The sequence below is a fragment of the Apium graveolens genome, chromosome 1 (genome assembly GCF_009905375.1).
Source record: "Apium graveolens cultivar Ventura chromosome 1, ASM990537v1, whole genome shotgun sequence".
Taxonomy (NCBI): Eukaryota; Viridiplantae; Streptophyta; class Magnoliopsida; order Apiales; family Apiaceae; genus Apium; species Apium graveolens.
Genome location: NC_133647.1, coordinates 178,329,360 through 178,348,789, shown reverse-complemented (window position 1 = coordinate 178,348,789; position 19,430 = coordinate 178,329,360). Strand labels below are relative to the sequence as shown.

The window sequence follows — 19,430 nt, the reverse complement described above, 5'->3', positions numbered from 1 at the left end:
ATATGATAATCAGCGATAAGAGAAGCCTGAGTGGTAGCATCTAGCAGTCCATGGGGGACAGGTGGTGCAGACCCAGGAGATCCAAATGGATAACCAAGCACGGTATCAGGTGACAATGGTGCAGGGGATAAAGGTGGCATTTCCTCAGTATGTGCTGGGCTCTGTACAGGGGAGGGAACAGGAACTGGTGGAACCTCATGGATGTCTACAGGAGCCTCTGGAAGAGGGTCTGATACTGGTATAATTGGGGTCGTGGAAGGCCCCACTCCTTCTGCCCTCATTAACCTTTGTGCCCTTGGTAACTCTTCATTCTCTAGGGCCACCCTCGCGGCCATTCTAGCTCTGGTAGTCGCCCTGACTACGGTCATCTGTTCCTCAACGGTCCTCTCTTCATTCTCATCAGGATCCTCCATGAGATCCTCCTCAGCCACAATCCTTTCCGGAATAACATCCTCAACCGCAGCATTCTCTATCTGAACCTCATCCGGTCCCTCATTAGGGTACTCCATCGGATTCACAATTTGATCTCCAACTTGTAATAAAACATCCTCATGCTGATGCTCCTGAACCTCAAGGTTTGGTGCCCCGCTGCCCTATACGAGAACAAACTATGTTACTATCACGATACCTATAAGGGTTCCCATAAGGGTTTTAACTGTCAGTGCTACGTTAGGTAGCCCGACTATGAACTTGGCAAGAGTTCTTATTATCTTAGTGAACTTATTATCTTAACGTCCCATCATCTCTGAGGTTTATAACGCTTAGCTCTGATACCATTTCTGTAACACCCCCAGATCCGGGGTCGGGGATCCGGGTTGTCACGAGATCCATTTCCCTTAATAACACCCAATCTTAATACACAATCAACTACTCTGTACTGTGACCCCACAATAAACACACACCACACGTTATAGTCTCAGAGATGAACATCCACAAATAATCACAAGTCGTTTTATTCCACAATTATAAGTCAATACACCTTAAAAGGGTTCTGAATAAATTTACATTTCTTTGCCATTATTACAATTCATAAGTATACATAAATCTGGTACATCAAAAGTTGAAGCCTAGTCTATTGGTAGTTCCCTACCTCAGCTACAGTGACTTCAATGCCTATAGGAAGCTGCGGAACGCTTCCTATCCGCTCGCGAATTGGGAGCTTGGTCCTGTTCATCTTATCTATCTGATGTTGTGTGATGAAAGAAGAAAGCAAGGGTGAGCAGCAAACCCACCAAAATAATATGTATAATGATTAACAATATATGAGTCTACTCATAATACTCATGAAAGTCTTGGTCAAAAGAAATGAACCAAGTTGATAACTTAATGCGATAAAGTCGCAAAATATTCAGTATATATATATACATATATACTTTTCAAAATATTGGAAGTCCTCTTCCATGCATAATATACACAAAATCCCAGTGTATAACTGTATATAAAAAAATATCGTTGCAAGGTGATCTCATATATCTAACCTTGTCTCAACGTTTTTCTGAAAATCTTTGTCATACATAAGACAATTATTAATTAGATATAAGTTTAAAAGATGAAGTTACCAAATACTTCACTACACTTATATCATTCCCAAATACTACTTGAACTACCACCGTTCAAGTTACAATCAATTTCAAAAGTTCATCCCACTGATGAGACCACAAGATAAGACTTGAATAGATTCAATCTTTGAAATATTATTGAATGAAAAAGTTATGAGATACTTTCTTTAGTCCCGATATATATATATCCACACATATATACCCCTTTAAACATTTCCTGGAACCTCTGTTATGTAAAGTATGAACAGAGTTTGAAACATCCAATGAATTTTGGAAAAGGAAAAGAATTTTGGCATAAACCCGATATCTTGCTGATCAGGCAAAGATACCAATAAGTAATCTTTTCTACTAGTAGATGGATGAATTCCTCACCGGTCATCACCCTGGCCGCATTAGGACCTCGCGCTAGACCGTACCCCGGCCCCTCACGCGTTGATGGACTGCCACCCAGCCACTTACACAATAATAGACCGTACCCCGGCCTGTCGCTTATGCCGACTCAATGAGATGGGCTTACTTCCCGAACGTTGGGCAAGTAATCAATTCATTTACCAAATCTGCAACCTCGTTGCGAATATAAAATACACCACAGAGCCGGATTCCCCAGGTTTTGAGCGAGTATTTAAATCCCCTTAAAAAGGAAGATCTTAAATATAAAAATGAGTTTTGGGATCCGCTCTGACTTTTAAAAATCATTTTGAAGACTCGAAAACACTTTAAAGAGTGTTTGGAGTAAGGCTGATTTAATGAAGTAAATCAGTCCCCAGAATATTTAGAAAATGACTGAATATTATTATTTAATATAATATTCCCATAAAGAATAATCTTTATAAAAATAATAGAAGTAGAAGTATTAAAACTTATACTTGAAATAAACATTAAATAACCAAAGATATACTTATATGAAAGTATTATCTTTAGTTGAATAATCGAAAATAAGTTTGATTATTAACACCTTATTCTTTAATAAAATAAAGAATATATTTCAGTACATAATCGGAGTCATAGATCCTCAAATGAATATTTAAATAATATTCATAATAATATAAAGGAGTCATAAGTCCTCGAATGAATATTCAAATAATATTCAGATAAATAAATAAAAGAGTCATAAGCCCTCGAATAATATTCGAAATAATATTCAAATATAAAATAGAGTTTAAAGTTATCGAATAAACCTTATTCGATTAATAGTTTGGAAAACTATAACCATATATATATATAAATATATATATAAATAAATATCCATATCCATATATATAAAATCTACTCGGGATCCTCGACTCCCGGTTTTAGAAAATATTTTCACCTTTGGGTCCCTATACTAAGGGTATATACAAGATACAACTATCCTCTAGCATAGGTATTATTAAATGAACCAACAGATATGTATTTCAAGAATATGAAACAGGCATGCATATATACCATATTAGCATACTCCAATATATTGCAAAATTTGCTAATAACAATCATGCAATATCACAAGATAATGCATATACATATATTTACATCACAACAACAGTATAACGGGTAGAAAACTTGCCTGAGCGACTTGGGGGTGAGAAAGGCTCGGGACGAGTCTGGTAACCTATAAACAACAAGTAAGTTGGAATTAAACCAAAATCACTTGTAAATCTATACTTTAACTAACTTAGACTCTAACGCTTGTTTTGCGCTCACCGATTTGCTTAAGTCACTCGGGTACCCTCGGCTCCACCATTTTTAATAATTTAACCTTTACGAGTTTTAAAGTGATTCCTTCGCGAATGACTTACGAACTGCCTAACACACTTACCATAAATGTTTCACACATTAATTAACCCTTTTTGGTCTTTAACCTACATTCCAAAGTAAGGCGAGGGAAAAAGTTTCGTTCGCGAAACGCCGTTACTTGAAACGGTCGTTTCTCCTAAACCGTAAATCGGAATCGAACGAACTACATATCAAAACGAAGCTCGTAACATGAGCTATCTAAACATGGCAGTGGTCACAATCTAGCAGGGGGTTCTCGGGTCCTAATGCTATGCACAAAAACAGTCCAAAGAAAATCGGACGTTACGACGGCTATGTTTACGCGATTTCCAATATTTTAAACCATTCAAACCCATTCCAAATCAACCCCAAATCCAACCTCAAATCCATCATACAACAAACATCCATCCTTATCACATCATAACAACCCCAACCAATTTAATTTAATCATTCATACTTATGCCTAAACTTAACTTTAATCATACTTAAGTTCTTTTAACTAATTATCAAGATTTACAACTCCAACAATGCAACAAAACCAACTAATCTCTACAACTCAACCAAACTTCAACCAATCAAGCATCATGCTTCACATATGCTATATCAAACACATTCAATCCTAATTACTCAAAACTAAAGCTAGGGTTTGTAGTTTATACCTTCCTTGGAGAGTGGAGAATCAAGAGGATGGCTTGGAATCACCTTTAAAGCCCTTATCCAAGCTTAATCTAAACAAAACTTCAAGAACACAAATTTTAGTTCTTGAAAACACTATTCACCATCTTCTTTGATGATTTATAGAAAAAGATTGGCTTGGAATTAGAAGCTTAAACTTATAGGAAGTATGTAACTTAACTAGGAGAAGCTAGGATAATTACCTTGGAAAATAACAAGTGGAGGAGCTTGGACTTTCAAAATTTAAGAAAACCACCCGAGAGCTTCATGAAGAATGGAGGATTTTGTGTTTTGTTTGATGAAAATGAAATGATTTGCTTGGTTGATTGATTTTTTGTATTTGATTTAGCAAATTACTACCTTGCCCTTGAATTTGTGTGGTCCTTATTCAACCACACCTCCTTCCTTCTCATGTCATGCTTACCTCATCCTCATGATGTCATCCTTCCTTCCTTGTCTTCTTTCTATTGGTTGGATGACATCATTCCCATTAATCCCTTTGATTAACTTCCTAATCGTTTGCCTAATGACCGCTGATCTGTTATACGGTTCGCTTAACTTTCGTTCTCGTTTATCGTTTGAAGGATCATACCCGGGATCTTATTACTTAGGTTCCCTTAACCTTTCTCAATACATTGTATTCCTTTTATGATCCTCTCTTATAATCCTTTAATTTAAATCCTTTTTATCCTGTTACCTTATACTCAATTCTCTCCGTATATTGTGGATTTCCGGGAAAAATCAAAGTGTTCGTAATTGGATTCTGACGATCTTTACATACACTTATATACCTCATAGAGTACTAATAATATCCCATAAGATCAATAACAGAACCCCTACATAGCGTGGCATGAAAAGTTTTCTCGTTCAGCAAAAACACTATTCATAAGGGTTTCAAAATTTCTCAAAAATTGGGGTTATTACAGTCGCTGATGTTCCGCTTTTACTCTTTGACACGTATAGCATTTACTTATCCATTCCATGATTTCCTTTTTCATGTTTGGCCACCAATAACTCTCTTTTAAGTCCTTGTACATTTTCGTACTTCCAGGGTGAATTAAAAATCTGGAGTTATGCGCTTCGTGCAAAATATCATGCTTAAGCTCCACAATGTTAGGCATCCAAATGCGTGAGTTAACGCGATATATCCCTTTTTCATCCTTTTGGCTTTAACCTCCTCTCCCGACAAATTATCTTTCTCATGGTTCATTACTTGCTCTTGACAACATCGAATATTTTCCAATATATCTGGTTGAAATGACATTGCATACATGGCTCCTTTTCTTAACTCTGCAATCTGCACTTCTATTTCCAACTTTTCAAAATCCTTGATCAATTTCTCTGATGAAGTTAATATATTCAATCTTTCTTTGCGGCTTAATGCATCTGCTACTACATTCGCTTTTCCGGGGTGATAACTTATCGTACAGTCGTAATCTTTGATCAATTCTAACCATCTTCTTTGTCTCATATTCAACTCCTTCTGAGTAAAAAATATACTTTAAACTCTTATGATCCGTATAGATCTCGCACTTTTCTCCATATAAATAACACCTCCAAATTTTAAGAGCAAACACAATCACTGCTAATTCCAAATCATGTGTGGGGTACTTCTGTTCATGTGGCTTTAGTTGCCTTGACGCATATGCTATTACTTTCCCGTGTTGCATTAACACACATCCTAATCCTTTATACGAAGCATCGCTGAAGATCAGAAACTCTCATTTTTCATCTGGTAACACTAAGACTGGGGAGGTTACCAGTCTCTTCTTCAACTCTTGAAAACTTTCTTCGTATTTATCCGTCCACACAAACTTCTCATTATTCCTTGTCAACTTAGTCAATGGAACATCAATTTTAGAGAAATCTTGCACAAACCTTCTATAGTATCCTGCTAAACCCAGAAAACTTCTGACCACCGTAGGAGTCTTGGGCCTTTCTCAATTCATCACAGCTTCTATCTTGGTTGGGTCTACTTTAATTCATTCACTATTGACTACATGTCCAAGAAATTGAACTTCTTTCAACCAAAACTCACACTTTGAAAACTTGGCATATAACTTTTCTTTCCTCAAAATTTCCAAAGAAATCCTCAAATGTTCCATATGGTCTTCCTCCGTCGTGGAATATATTAAAATATCGTTGATGAATACTATAACGAACTTATCCAAATATTGTTTGAACACTCTATTCATAAGATCCATAAATACAGCTGGCATGTTCGTCAAACCAAACGCCATTACTAAAAACTCATAGTGCCCATATCTCGTTCAAAACGCCATCTTGAGTATATCTTCCGCTTTAATCTTCAACTGATGATACCCAAATTTTAAATCAATCTTGGAAAAACAAGTAGCTCCTTTTAACTGATCAAAAAAGTCGTTGATTCGCGGTAGAGGGTACTTATTCTTAATCGTCAACTTATTCAATTCGCGATAGTCAATGCACAACCTCATACTTCCGTTTTTCTTCTTTACAAATAACACCGGTGCACCCCACGGGGATACACTCGGGCGTATTACTTCTTTATCCAATAACTCTTGCAATTGCATCACTAATACTTTCATTTCAACTGGCGCCATTCGATAGGGAGCTTTCGATACTGGTTCCGTTCCAGGAGCCAAATCAATCGTAAACTCGATCTCTCTATCTGGAGGTAGTCCAGGTAATTCATCTGGAAACACATCCGGAAAATATCTTACTACTGGAATATCCTCAATCCTTACGGGTTCTTTCTCTATATCTTTGACATGAGCCAAATAAGCTTCGCATCCTTGTCGTAACAATCTCCTTGTCTCAATAGCCGTTAGAAACTTCTTCTCTTGTCTTTTTCCCTTGAATGTCACTTTAACACCATCCTTGGTCTTTAACTTCACCTTCTTACTTTTACACTCAATTTGCGCCTCGTGGTTTGACAACCAATCCATTCCTAATATAACGTCGAATTCTCCTAACTTAAAAGGAATTAAGTCAGCTAAAAAGTGTCGACCTTCTATAATTAAATCGCAATTGGGACAAATCCTATTAGCAGCAACTCTCTCTTGATTTGCTACTTCTATAATCAAATTGGGTTCAAGAGGGTACACAACACAATTTAGTTTATCAAAAATACTTTCAACAATAAAGGATCTAGTTGCTCTAGAATCCATTAACACTTTTACTTCTACTGAGTTTATAACGGGCATAAATGCCACCACATCCACATCTTGCACAACATCTTTCATTGTCATGTTAAAGGTTCTAGCTCTGGGTTGAGCTGTTGGTGCTGGGAGAAGTGGCGGTCCAGCAATCCTAAGAACATTTTCCTTCTGAACAGGCTCCTTGCAATTTCTAGCCATATGGCCCACCTTTCCACACTTGAAACAGGTAATTCTGGCTTCCTTGCTCCATTTGGGCACTCTAACGAATAATGCCCTTTCTGATTACACCTAAAACAGGTCACATCTAGCTTGTTATATCTTCCAGGGTGTCTCTTCCCACAAACTTTACATTCTTGAATCTGGGGTTTACTATCCTTTCCCGGTTGTCCTGTCTTCTGAAAATGATTCTTTTGAGCTTCATTCCCGGGTTTAAACTTTTGAAACTTTTGATTCTGACCTCCTCCATTCTTACCAAACTTCCCTCTAAACTTCGAACTTCCTTGTTCTTGCTCCGAGCTCTCAAACTTCCTTTTACTACCTTCATTCTCTCTTTTTGCAGCTTCACGCTCTCCTTCCACTATCATTGCCTTCTGCACCAGCGCGGCATAGTACTTGATGTCCAAAAGTGCCACTTGACTCCGAATCCATGGCCTAAGTCCCTGTTGGAACCTTTTGGCCTTCTTCGCCTCCGTATTCACATACTCAGGTATATACCTAGATAACTCCGAAAATTTTACTTCATATTCTGCCACCGACATATCCTCTTGTTTAAGATCCAAAAACTTCATCTCTAACTGGTCTTGCATATAGCTTGGCAAGTACTTCTCCAGAAACATCTCAGTAAACTTTTCCCATGATAAGTCCTTTATTTCTTGTAAAGCCTTTGAGGATTCCCACCAATAACTAGCCTCGTCCTTAAGGTAATCACTTGCATACTGAACTTTCTTCTCGTCCTTAACTTCCGCTAGTTCAAACGCTTTCTCCATTTCTCTTAACCACGACTGAGCTTTTATCGGGTCTGGAAAACCTAAGAATTCTGGGGGATGGACAGACTGAAAATGCTTAAAGTTTCCAACTTTAGGGGCTACCGGTTGTTGCAAAAGTTGAGCAAGTCGGTTCATCATAGTGGTATCTTGGTTTAGTTCTTGATCTTGGGTTTAAGTCTCTTCTTCTCAGTGATCTGGTGAGTTGGCCATTTCTTACAAACCTGATTGAGCAATTATTTAGCAATACGGTAGCATGGCATGAATATATAACATTTTTACTCTGAAATACTTTTACGGGTTTTAAGCTTTACCCAATTTTGCACATGCAATCCTATTGCTATATAATTTCTCTTATCAGTTGTGTGTTTTCACATGGTATAAGATATGATTTGCGAAATGCTAAACATGGTTATATAGAAACATGGTATGTAAAAAAATTTCATAAAGGTTTCCAGGGTTCACAACAAGAAACAAGATATTTGATTCATTCAACAAGCCAAAGGTACATAGATAAAATGTTTGATTACAACAAGTTCTGAAATTAAAGTACAATAATATAACAGGGTTAAACAAAGGAAAAACTGGAAAACATCCCCCTATCTACCCCTAACTTCTAACAACCGCTATGATACAAAGTCCTGAAATACAATACAACAAAACAAATGAAAAAGGGATCTCAACATCTGACCAAGTATCCCTAAGCCTGCTGGCGCTGAAAAGAAACCATAACAACTACGGGCTCCACCAGATGTCCCTCCTAACCAACACTATCTAACTATCCAGAATCTCTCTCAACCCAACCAAAATCCTGCGAATGATCTTATGCAGCCTCCGGGCCTCAACATCAGCATCACTAGTGGACGGTTCCTCGTCCAATCTCCTCTGGGCAACCTGCTCCATCAACTGAATCCTAGCTTTCCACTCATCCTCCACAACTAAAGTCCTCTGCCTAGACTCTCGAGCTAGCCTATCCACCAAAGCTCCCCACTCAGGAATGCGGGGGTAAACAAAGTCTCGATCCTGGGCTAACTTGCCACCAACACTAACAGTCACAATCTTAGGCATCTCAGACTCTGGCTCAGAGGCTGGGGTCTCTGACTCCGTCCTCAAGGGTGATATCTGCATAGGAATCTCACTACTCTCAGATGGATCCTCCTCCGGATCTGAACTAACATACACAGGCTCCTCTGAAGAGGGTGGAATAGAGTCCACTGGGGTACCAGTCAAACTAATCTCTGAATCAGAATCACTACCACTACTGGGATCCTGAGAGAAAACACAAAACAGCAACCAAGAAACAGTGTTAGGGTTAAATAAGACTTCCAACTGACTCACACCCTGACTCTAGTTGCTACTTTAACTATTCACTTCACTTAGACTATACCTAATAGTCTAACTCAACTCTATATGAGTCGAACACTCTCGCAATATAGATATATACACGAAATAACCTTTCATCCTAACTTGTCTCAGGGACTAGATCCTGTAGCCCGATACCAACTTGTGACGCCCTCAATCTCGGGGTTAGAAAATGAGGACCCACACACCATTTAAACTAACATTAAATAAGCATAAACCCCAAGCTATTAACAGGATCTAACAGGATTAAGTTTGAGATAAGATTACAACTACCAACCATATAATATATATTACAACCCAAAATAATAATTAATTTACACAATCGATTCCGACTTGGAACCGACAGCTAACCCATTGTATCTATACAACCTTCCAACTTAAAGCGCTTGCTCACACAACCTGTACTACCTGCTCTGACATCTGGAAGCCTACAACACGGTAAGGGCCACCAGGTACGCTCTTACGAGTAGTGTGCCTAAGTCTGGCCATCTTCTCGCTTAACTGTCATGGTTAGAACAAAGCAAAATATATGAGCATAAAGAGCTCAGCAAGTAACTATATGACAGTTCTATAATGCAATAATAACAATATACCAAAATCACTTCTAAGGCGTTCCACTTTACGACTCTAGGTGGCAGATTTCTATCTTTGGCAAATGGGGGGTTATGAAGAAAGGTTTTGAGCTTTCAGGAATCAAGGCTCGAGATAGGGTGAAAGCCGACATTTATCACAAATAATTATTTAGATCTCAAAGGATCTTTCAAGAAGAAAGCAAGAATCTATTTAACTCTGGAATCAATTATATGATTGCTAACAATATCAGAATAAAAACAGGGTTCTCAAAGTTGTATGTTAAACAATAACATAATCAACTCATCACAAGTCATTTTAAAGCATTTCATTTTCAAAGAAGCAATTGATGAGTAAAGGTATTCAATTTCTCTTTATAAAGTGATAGGGAACCCTTGATTGGACTACTTTAACTTTCATAAATAATACGGGTGATCAGCCCGTACCGATCTCCATCTGATCTTTAAGGTATCTATGGCATAATTTCAGCATTAAATTGGACTAGCCCGCTAGTCTCTTATATAACTGGACTAGTCCCACTAGTCTCTTACGTTTCAATCCAATCTATCAGGAATTCATTTTGGAAAACCTTATATTAGAAAAGAAAAGTTTGACTAAGTTCATATTATTATTACCAAGAATATGAAATCATTCAGACTCTTTCGAGTCGAAAATCATTCTTAAGTTCAATTTCAAGAATTCAAAGGAATGCACTACGCCATAGATGGCATAACTGAACATTTGAGTAGGGGTGTTGGCTTAGATTATGTTATTATAAATATGAAATTTTCAGCCATCACAACACCTACACTATGTGGGTTACTAATGCTAAAGGACTGTGTTACCATAGACCACTGAATTGTTAAGTAGAGGTAACATGATATAATGTGTTGTTATAGACTAAGAATACAATAAATTTTAAATTTAGACCAAAAATAAAATTTATTTTTATAAATATTTCATTTGGATAAATAATTCATGGATTCGTCTTGAAAAATAATATTATATCAAATAATTGACTTATGAACATTTTGTAACAAGTAAAATAATTTATTTGAATATATAATTAAGACATTTTACTTAATTAGTATTAAAACTAATAAAGTTTGATTGAAATTACTTAAAATTTTATTTGTCAAACTATGAACTTTTAAAATTTAATTAAATCAATAAATTTATTATATTATCATAAATGTAATGTGTCTATTTTAATTTTTTTATAATATTTATAATTAATATGAAAAAATTGGAAAAAGATAAAATCAGGGAAGGCGGCTTAATTTGGTTGAAGGAGCGGCAAACGAAATTTTTGTACAGTTTAAAAAAATCAAATAGACCAAATCAAAACCCTCCACTTTCACTATCTCTTTCCCCCTGTCTTTACTCGACCTCACTCTCTCCCCCTGTCTTCTCTTTACACTTTCACTCATAATTCAATGTCGAAACCTCAAACATCTCCAACAAATTCATGCCCATATGCTCCGTACTGGCTTATTCTTCGACCCCTTTTCATCCAGCAAGCTAATTACTTCTCTAGCGCTTCCTCCAGTCTCGAGCATTGAGTATGCACGCAAGGTGTATGATCAAATTCCCCAACCAAATCTTTTTACTTGAAATGTTCTTGTTCGAGCATATTCTTCGAGTATCGAACCAGTGCAAACTCTGCTATTGTTTGTTCAGTTGCTTTATCAGTGTGATGAAATGCCGAATAAGTTCACATTTCTTGTTGTTATTAAAGGTGTAGCTGAGGTTTCGGATTATAAGATGGGGAGGGTGGTTCATGGAATGCAGTGAAGACTGCGCTTAATGTGGATATGTTTGTTGTTAATTCTCTTATTTATTTTTACTCCATGTGTAGGTGTATTTTCTGCTTGTGTGAAAAAGTTGGATTTGGGATTGGTGAGGTGGCTACACTTGTTTCTGGAAAGTAATGGTATTCGTAAGGGCCTTACTTTGTGTAATGCAATTCTTGATATGTATACATGGGAAATGGCAAGTTTGAGGAGGCGGTTAAGGTGTTTGATGAAATGCCTGAGAGGAGTTCGTCGTATATGGCTTTGGCTGCTTCTAGTTCTAGGTAAATAGTAATACTGCTTCTAGATTGATTGATATCCATCTATTTGACAAACTTATATGTTAACCTTGAAGGCTGAAGCTAAGTTGAGTTATAAGGATGTAATTTTCCGACTTCTGAAGACCTTTGTAATGGTTTGCACAGAGATTCTCGTCCTCCACCATGGACTGTTTTCACTTCTGAAGATATTCTGTCTGAACTGAAATTCTCTTATTTTTGTAGGGCTGAGAAAGGTGGGAAACGTGATCAGAATTTGTTAATCAAACAAATAGAAAAAACAAGCGCGAGGCTGAGAAGCAGAAGAAACTGTCTGAGCTTGAACTTCAGAAGGAAAAGTTGCAAAGCGTAAGTTACCATTTCCAGCTGTGAATTTGTTTTTTTTCTTGCAGCAGGTATTTGATATGTGGATTTATTTTTGAAAATAAAACATCTTCGTTGTTTGCATTTTCTATGATTTCCAACTGGTTTGCATTTTCTTCATACTTTCTGATATAAATTTGTATAAATGGCAGGAAAAGGAGCTTAAAAGGTTACAAGATGAGGCAAAAAAAGAGGACAAGCGTCCTGTTCAAATTCATGAGTAAACAATTCCCAGAACCCGATAATTTGCATTCTGCATTCTGGCCACTACGCTCTGGTGTGACCCGGTTCTGTGGTTAGGTGACCAGAATCTCTGTAAATTTGATTGGCGTGAAATCAGGTTAGACTGATGATGTTTGATGATCTTCATGATGGTACAACCTGAACCCTTTCCAGGGGGTTTATTTTACTTTATTTTTTTTAATTTTTAACTTTTTCCAGTACCGAGCATATACACATTTAGAGTTTTTTTATTGCTGAACAGTTATCGAACACTTGGTGTGCATACAGTTATTTTCATTTTGATGTATATGTTGTATATTTATGTAGTTTATCACTTGTATGATTACTGTGATGTACTAAAGATTCGACGGTTTTGCCTTATTTTGTTTCTTTGAATGGATTTTCTGTTTGCCTTATTTTGTTTCTTTTATTTTAGTTCTTTTTGATGTACTATTTTATGAGGGACAACAGATATGCGTTGAGTATGAATGCTTTTGTCAGCCTTACTATAGATTGTTAAGATGTGGTTTTTTATTAGAGCTTCAATTAAACAGATAGTATGCGATTGTAATATTTATTTGAATCTGATGCTTAAAGGTGGATTAAAGGTGGTGGTCACTACAACCTGGAGCTCTACCCAGACTACATTCACCATCTCTGCAAGTTTGTCCAAGAAATGGAAAACATGACCACTAAGGTCCACCTGAAAAAGATCCGCCAGACTCTTCGTTTACCAAAAGGACCAAAAGGACCAAATGCTACAGATGCAAAATCTACCAAATGCTGCTGCTGTTGTGGAATCAGATTAAGGTGGCCCAAATGCCTTACATGTTCGACACCTAGCTGTTTACATTGCTCAAAACCTAGCTGCCTAAAATGTCCATATCCTAGCTGCTGCTTCAAATGTTTGAGTTGTAGCTGCATCAAATGTTTAAGTTGTAGCTGTTTCAACTGTTTCTCGGGATCTAAAAGCCAAGGATGTCAACCACGATGTCCAGATTGTTTTAAACTTCGCTTGACGAAATGTTCATGCGGTGTTAAGTGTTCATGTTGGTGCATAAGTTTGCCATGCTGCTGATAAATTAAGGTGGGTATACATATTGGTATAATTGAGCAGGAAGAGTATAAGTTAAAACTAATCTGTTTGTATAGAGATTTTAAATTTTGTTGACAAATGTCTGACGTGTGCACTTAGAGATCGTTAAAGTTACACAATTTAATTTAATGTTTCCCGTGGTGGTGATATCAAACCAGATTATTTTCTTTCATTGATTTGTTTCTCACTTCTCACTATATATTAGAGCTCAAACTGGTATTAGAACTCTTGAAGGTCACCACTCACTTGTTACTAGAAGGGCCTTGAAGGTTGAAGTGTTTACAATAGGCTACCCCCACAGACATTGTCACTGTTTCCGTTGAAGGAACTGTTTCCTTGTTAAACGAAAGTAGTTCTGGGATCAGTGCCTGTTTTGTAATACTCTAGGAGCAAGCTTTTCTGATTTTAAGAAGGAAAGATTAAATGCATTGCTTTGCCAAAGTGTGCCTCTTCTCACACAGGAAGTTAAAGAGGTATTTGTTCTTCTTTCTATTTAGTTTTCTTTACTTTGTAAAACTAAGTTGTATGATATGTATTAAAGAATTAGCGATAGATATTTTAGGAGTTTATTTAGGTTTTGTTATGCATTGGTTTAAATATTTAAGTTGAAATGAATATCGACTACCAAGTCTTACAGCAGCTCAAGTCTAAGACATGATGTATAAGCCATTGATTCGTGATTTGTCTGTAATAATATGTAAAACAATGAGATGAACTCCTTATTGGTATTCTGAGTATGAAACGTAAAGATGATACATGGTAGGATTAATCTATTAGTATGGGTAGAGGCTAATATTCCTGAATTGATTGATGCGGAACTTGGTTATGTTACGTTGAAATATTATTCTTAATGCACTTACATACTTATTGACGGATTTGTAGCTGATTTTATTGTCTGTTACATTTATTAGTCAACTTACCTGCTTGATGTTTTGCTCCGGAAATAATTTTGTCATTTCACCTCAGTGGTTGTCTTTTTTTGTCAAAATTTGCTACTTCTTAGTTGTTGGATTGTACCAAGATTTATGCCTTCTCATATGGACCTATAACATGTTAATTTCTACATTTTTTCGCATTTTTTTTCAAATTCTCCAGTTTTCCAAGTCAAAGGACTCACGTTACACAATTACATGATCAATTTATGTAGATGCTGTTTGAATTTTTTCTGACCTTTTCTTTACTTGTGTAGATTGACAGAGTCAAATTAGAGATGGAAGCCGCTGAACATGACTATGATCTAAATCGTGCTGCCGAGCTGAAATATGGAACATTGATGTCTAATTAGAAATTTATTCATTTTTTTGTAATAACAATTCACGAGTTTATATTTATTATTTAAATTGAGTTGTTATTCTAATTATTCTTGCAATATTTTCATTTATATTTTAGATTGAAATACTTATCTATTTATTATTATATTTATGAAAATTAAAGAAAAAACAAGCAACAAAAGAACTACAAAATTTTAAAAAATGATTATGTGGGCCCTACCATTATGAAAGAAATGCTTAGATCTTTTGCAACATAATAAGTATGTTACTATAGAGTTCAAAAAATGTTGCTATTGACATCTATAGTAACACAATATGGTATGTTGCAATAGAGTACTTTTTATGTTACTATAGATACCTATACTAACTAGTTACGGGTCAACATAACTTTGATGTTGCCTTAACCCTTTTTGGTCCTTTAGCAACATTTTTTTGGTTCTATAGCAACACAGTTTGGGGGTTGCTTAAATCAATCTATGACGTAGTGATGAATGAATCAAAAGTAATCAAAGGTCAATACTATGGTCGAGATCAAATGATAATCAAAGTATGAAAGTTAAGGATTCAGAACACTACTAGAAATCATCATGGTATAAGGATTTAGGTTAATCGAAATAATACGCAAGGGAGTTCATAAAAATTCTTATGAGGTTCACGAAAATTCAAGGTATCCAAATGAATCAATAGGTAATCAGGATATGACTCAACATGGTTATTATAAGGGTTTGGACAATAAGCAAATCAAGTCGTTACAAGAACAATATCAGGGTGTTTCAAAGGATCAATAACAGGTTAGGTACAAGAATCAATATCATGATTCAAGAATCAATAACAAGTTATCACAAGTGTTATAAAAGATCAATACTCTATCATGGCATCATCAATATCCTTTGAATACACAACTTATACTAGTAGGCAGAGTTACTTGCCTGAATTTGCTTTCCTGCTTTACGAGGGTTGAACTACTGCCACCTAGAACACATTTCCCTTTCCTAGACTAAATGCCTTCACGCTCCGAATCGAGAGGAAAGAGAGAGAGAGACTTCGAGAGTGAGAGAGAAAAAGAGATGAGAGAAAGTGAGAGAAGGGAGAGAGAGAGAAGAGAGCCGGGTGAAGAAAGAAAGAAAAGAAAGGGGAGGGTGGGTTTTTATAATGAAAAGCAGGGGCATTTTAGTAATTAACAAATCCTTCTTTCTTTTATTCTCAATCTAAAAATGAATTTAAATAATGAATAACTCTCTCAGAGAAGATGGGAATGAAATGAATAATAATTTTAGAACATAGATCTCGAAATTAGCTTTCTGGACACATTTTAAAATAATTTTTGAGCGTACGGTTTATTTTATATGAATTTTATAAAATTACGCTCGAAATAGAATTATGACTCAAGAAAATCATTTTAAAATACACCGAGCACCAAATAATTTTATCTATCATTTTTAGAAAGTCTCTAGGAATATTTTGAAGATAACAAAACCACTCTCATGTCTTGATCATGCTTGGATAATTTTATAAAAATATATAAAGGTTCAATAAACCTTATTTTAAATCAAATAAATTCCTTAAAATCATTTAAAAATAACCAGAGCACTTGATCAAACATATTTTCAAGTAATAACACGTATTCAAATATCATGACTCATATCATAACACATTCAATCATAAAAAATTCCTTTTTTTTATTAATATACACTTTTCGCGTAACGGGTCACGTCCTCTCTGACAGTCCGACGCTGAGCGTTTTCAACTACGCTTCTCAATCATTCTCTTATACCAGTTGACACCTCACTGGAATATAACATTCTTTTAAACATTCTACTTCACATAGCAACTAATAATCACGTTTTATTCACATAATTTATAATTACAACACAAAAGTATATTTATGCACTTAATCACATCGCGAATTTTCCAGTCGCTACAATTCAACCATATTATGGTTAAAATATCCTATTCAAGATCTGTGAATGGATCAACTGCCTTCACAGGTGTTAGGAGAGAGTGCTGTAATCGCTGCCACATCTAGCACAACACTTACCTCCCCAGGACTAATAAACCTGGATGCATTTGCAGATAGGGGATCTGACGTAGGTGCGGATCGGCAACCCATTGGCGATGAACCATATTCAACTGGTGAGCCCACGGGGAAAGTGTCTTGACCGACACTAGAGGAAGTTGAGGAACAGATGCCAAATATGACGGCCTCAATGATCTTCCCATAGATTCGAACTCTGGACCATTTGTCTCATGATGACATGCAACTTGTCTTGAACAAGGATCGGGAATCACGAACTCCCATTGCACCACTGCTGACCTCCTTAAGGATGGCTCCAGTGTTTCCTGCAGGTACATCTTCTGGATCTCAGAGCTATGAGCGGAGTGAATCCGTGAGGTTGAGTGAAACACAAAACCCTAAACTGAGTGAAAGAGTGCTGAGTGATACACTGCGAGAAGCCCGTGAGACACCTACCTACCAAATCACACATATAGATATGTCATAGTATGTAACAAAATCTTACCTTGAAGATCAGTTAGCATTTAAAGATATCTATCTCAAAGAACAACTGGCTCGCAAGGATCAGTATCTCAAAGATGAACTGTCTATCAAGGATCACTAGATTGCACGTCTTTCCAAACAACTTGAACTTCAACCAGCATCATTTGCTAGTTTACGGAAATTCGTGGAGCAATCTATCTCTCACTCAGGAAAGGGAAAGGCAATTGCCAATATTGATCCAAAGATCTCAGTTAGCAAGCAAGCGCCAATCCCTGTCTCCACTGAAATAGCTTTTGCCAGTATTGGGCCAAAGACCTCAATCAACAAGCAAGTGTCTGTTTCAGAACCATATACTCAAGAGATCTATGTCTTGATCTTGCCTGCTCAATCAACCCCAGCTCTGAAAGATAACACAACTGAGGGGGAGAAATGGGCGGAGCAAGAAAAAGTAGTTGCTTCTGTGAACTTAATTCAAGATGCTTTTCAAGCAGCTGATTCTGGATATGATGAGTTTGGAGATGAGTTGGTAAGCTAGCTCATAGGGTCGGCTGTCGGATGAAAAGGAAGAAGAAGAGGAAAATATTGATGAAAGGGTGCTATTAAAGTCAAGACATGCTGCTTAGAAGAGTTCTACAACTCAGGGGGAGAAATCAACATCAAAACAAGATCCTCTGAGCAAAGTCATTACGACTCAGATGAATCTTCTGTCGGAGATATATGCTCCAAAGCCCCTATTCTCAGAGTATGAGCTGGAGGAAGGAGAGATAGATGAGAGCGATGTTCCTAAGGGGTATGAACCCAGATTTGAAGAAGTGATGACAGAAGAGAAAAGGTTATATCTGAGGACGAGGAATTTGAAGATGAAGATGCCTTCTCGGATGACTGTTTGTTCTATGGATTGCCGGAAAAGCTCAACCGATCTTATGAAGAAATTCAAGGAGATATTGAAAGATCAAGAGCTATACAGAGATGGGAAGCCAGAGAAGCAAGAGAATCATATCTTCGGGCTAACAGGAAATGAAAGGAATGGGATGTGATAAAAAGGAAAATGGAAGAATATAAAAACTATCATAAGTTAGACCCTGGAAACAGGAATCTTCTAAACACTGTGGAGAAGTACAAAGAGAATTATCCCAATATTCATGAGTTCTATGATCAGTTCAATAGGATAATCACTGGTACCACTGTGAATATTCTAAAGAATGGATGGAAAATCACTGTCAATCACAAAGATGGACTCCAAATAAAGATCTCTACTAGTGTATTGAAGAAGCTAAATATTGTGGAACTGTTTGTCTAAGCATCAAAATCCCTTGGTTGAAATCGAATGAAAATGAATACTTCAGAGACAAGTTTCGAAAGATGATGATGGATGTGTCTCCTCAAGCATTCTCTTATCCATTTATGATCAAAGTATTTGCAGATAGCAGAATGCAAAACATCACCTTGTCTGATCAACATATAAGATCTATTCGTTTTCTACAACTCACTTTCCTGGAAAGTCAACTCAGGAGCAAAAGAGCAAAATTGGAGGCACCGGGAGTCAAAAGATCAGAAGAAGACCTTGGAGCTGCTGAAGTTCTATATGCTTATAGGCTCAATGACAAAATGATCAGGGATTCAGAGAAGAACATGAAGAAACTTAACAGAGTTTATCATGAGATGGTGTTCATAAGTGGAGAGCCATAAATTAATCCTAAAAGATAGTGAAACTATCATCAGCACTAATAGTGAAGGGGATCTAGTCTTTGAGATTGATAAAGCGAAGATTAAGATCAATGATTTCAGAATAAGCGGATCAGAAACAATACATCAAGCCTTGATGGATGTCAAACTCTCCACATGTAAGAAGGACAAGATTGCTTTGAT

General features: G+C 36.6%; 1 protein-coding gene across 3 annotated transcripts; it reads left to right on the top strand.

Moving 5' to 3' along the window:
- Nucleotides 1-11,345: 11,345 nt before the first annotated feature.
- Nucleotides 11,346-15,181, top strand: LOC141672077 (uncharacterized). 3 transcript variants are annotated; one of them, XM_074478590.1, is made up of 6 exons: nt 11,346-11,779; nt 11,900-12,118; nt 12,338-12,460; nt 12,628-12,815; nt 13,295-14,266; nt 14,983-15,181. In XM_074478590.1, the coding sequence occupies exons 1-3, from the start codon at nt 11,743-11,745 to the stop codon at nt 12,373-12,375; spliced, it is 294 nt and encodes a 97-aa protein (XP_074334691.1). In that variant the 5' UTR covers nt 11,346-11,742; the 3' UTR covers nt 12,376-12,460; nt 12,628-12,815; nt 13,295-14,266; nt 14,983-15,181. The 3 variants fall into 3 exon arrangements, with proteins under 3 accessions (XP_074334691.1, XP_074334687.1, XP_074334680.1); XM_074478586.1 differs by having other exon boundaries at nt 11,355-11,616; XM_074478579.1 differs by having other exon boundaries at nt 11,355-12,118.
- The last annotated feature ends 4,249 nt before the right edge of the window (nt 15,182-19,430 follow it).

Excerpts from the sequence above, each read along its gene's own strand:
- LOC141672077 (XM_074478586.1), top strand. The coding sequence starts at position 12,024 with ATGGGAAATGGCAAGTTTGAGGAGGCGGTTAAGGTGTTTGATGAAATG. Across the intron at positions 12,119-12,337 it reads TTGGCTGCTTCTAGTTCTAG|GGCTGAGAAAGGTGGGAAAC; the intron begins GTAAATAGTAAT and ends TTATTTTTGTAG. Across the intron at positions 12,461-12,627 it reads AGAAGGAAAAGTTGCAAAGC|GAAAAGGAGCTTAAAAGGTT; the intron begins GTAAGTTACCAT and ends TATAAATGGCAG.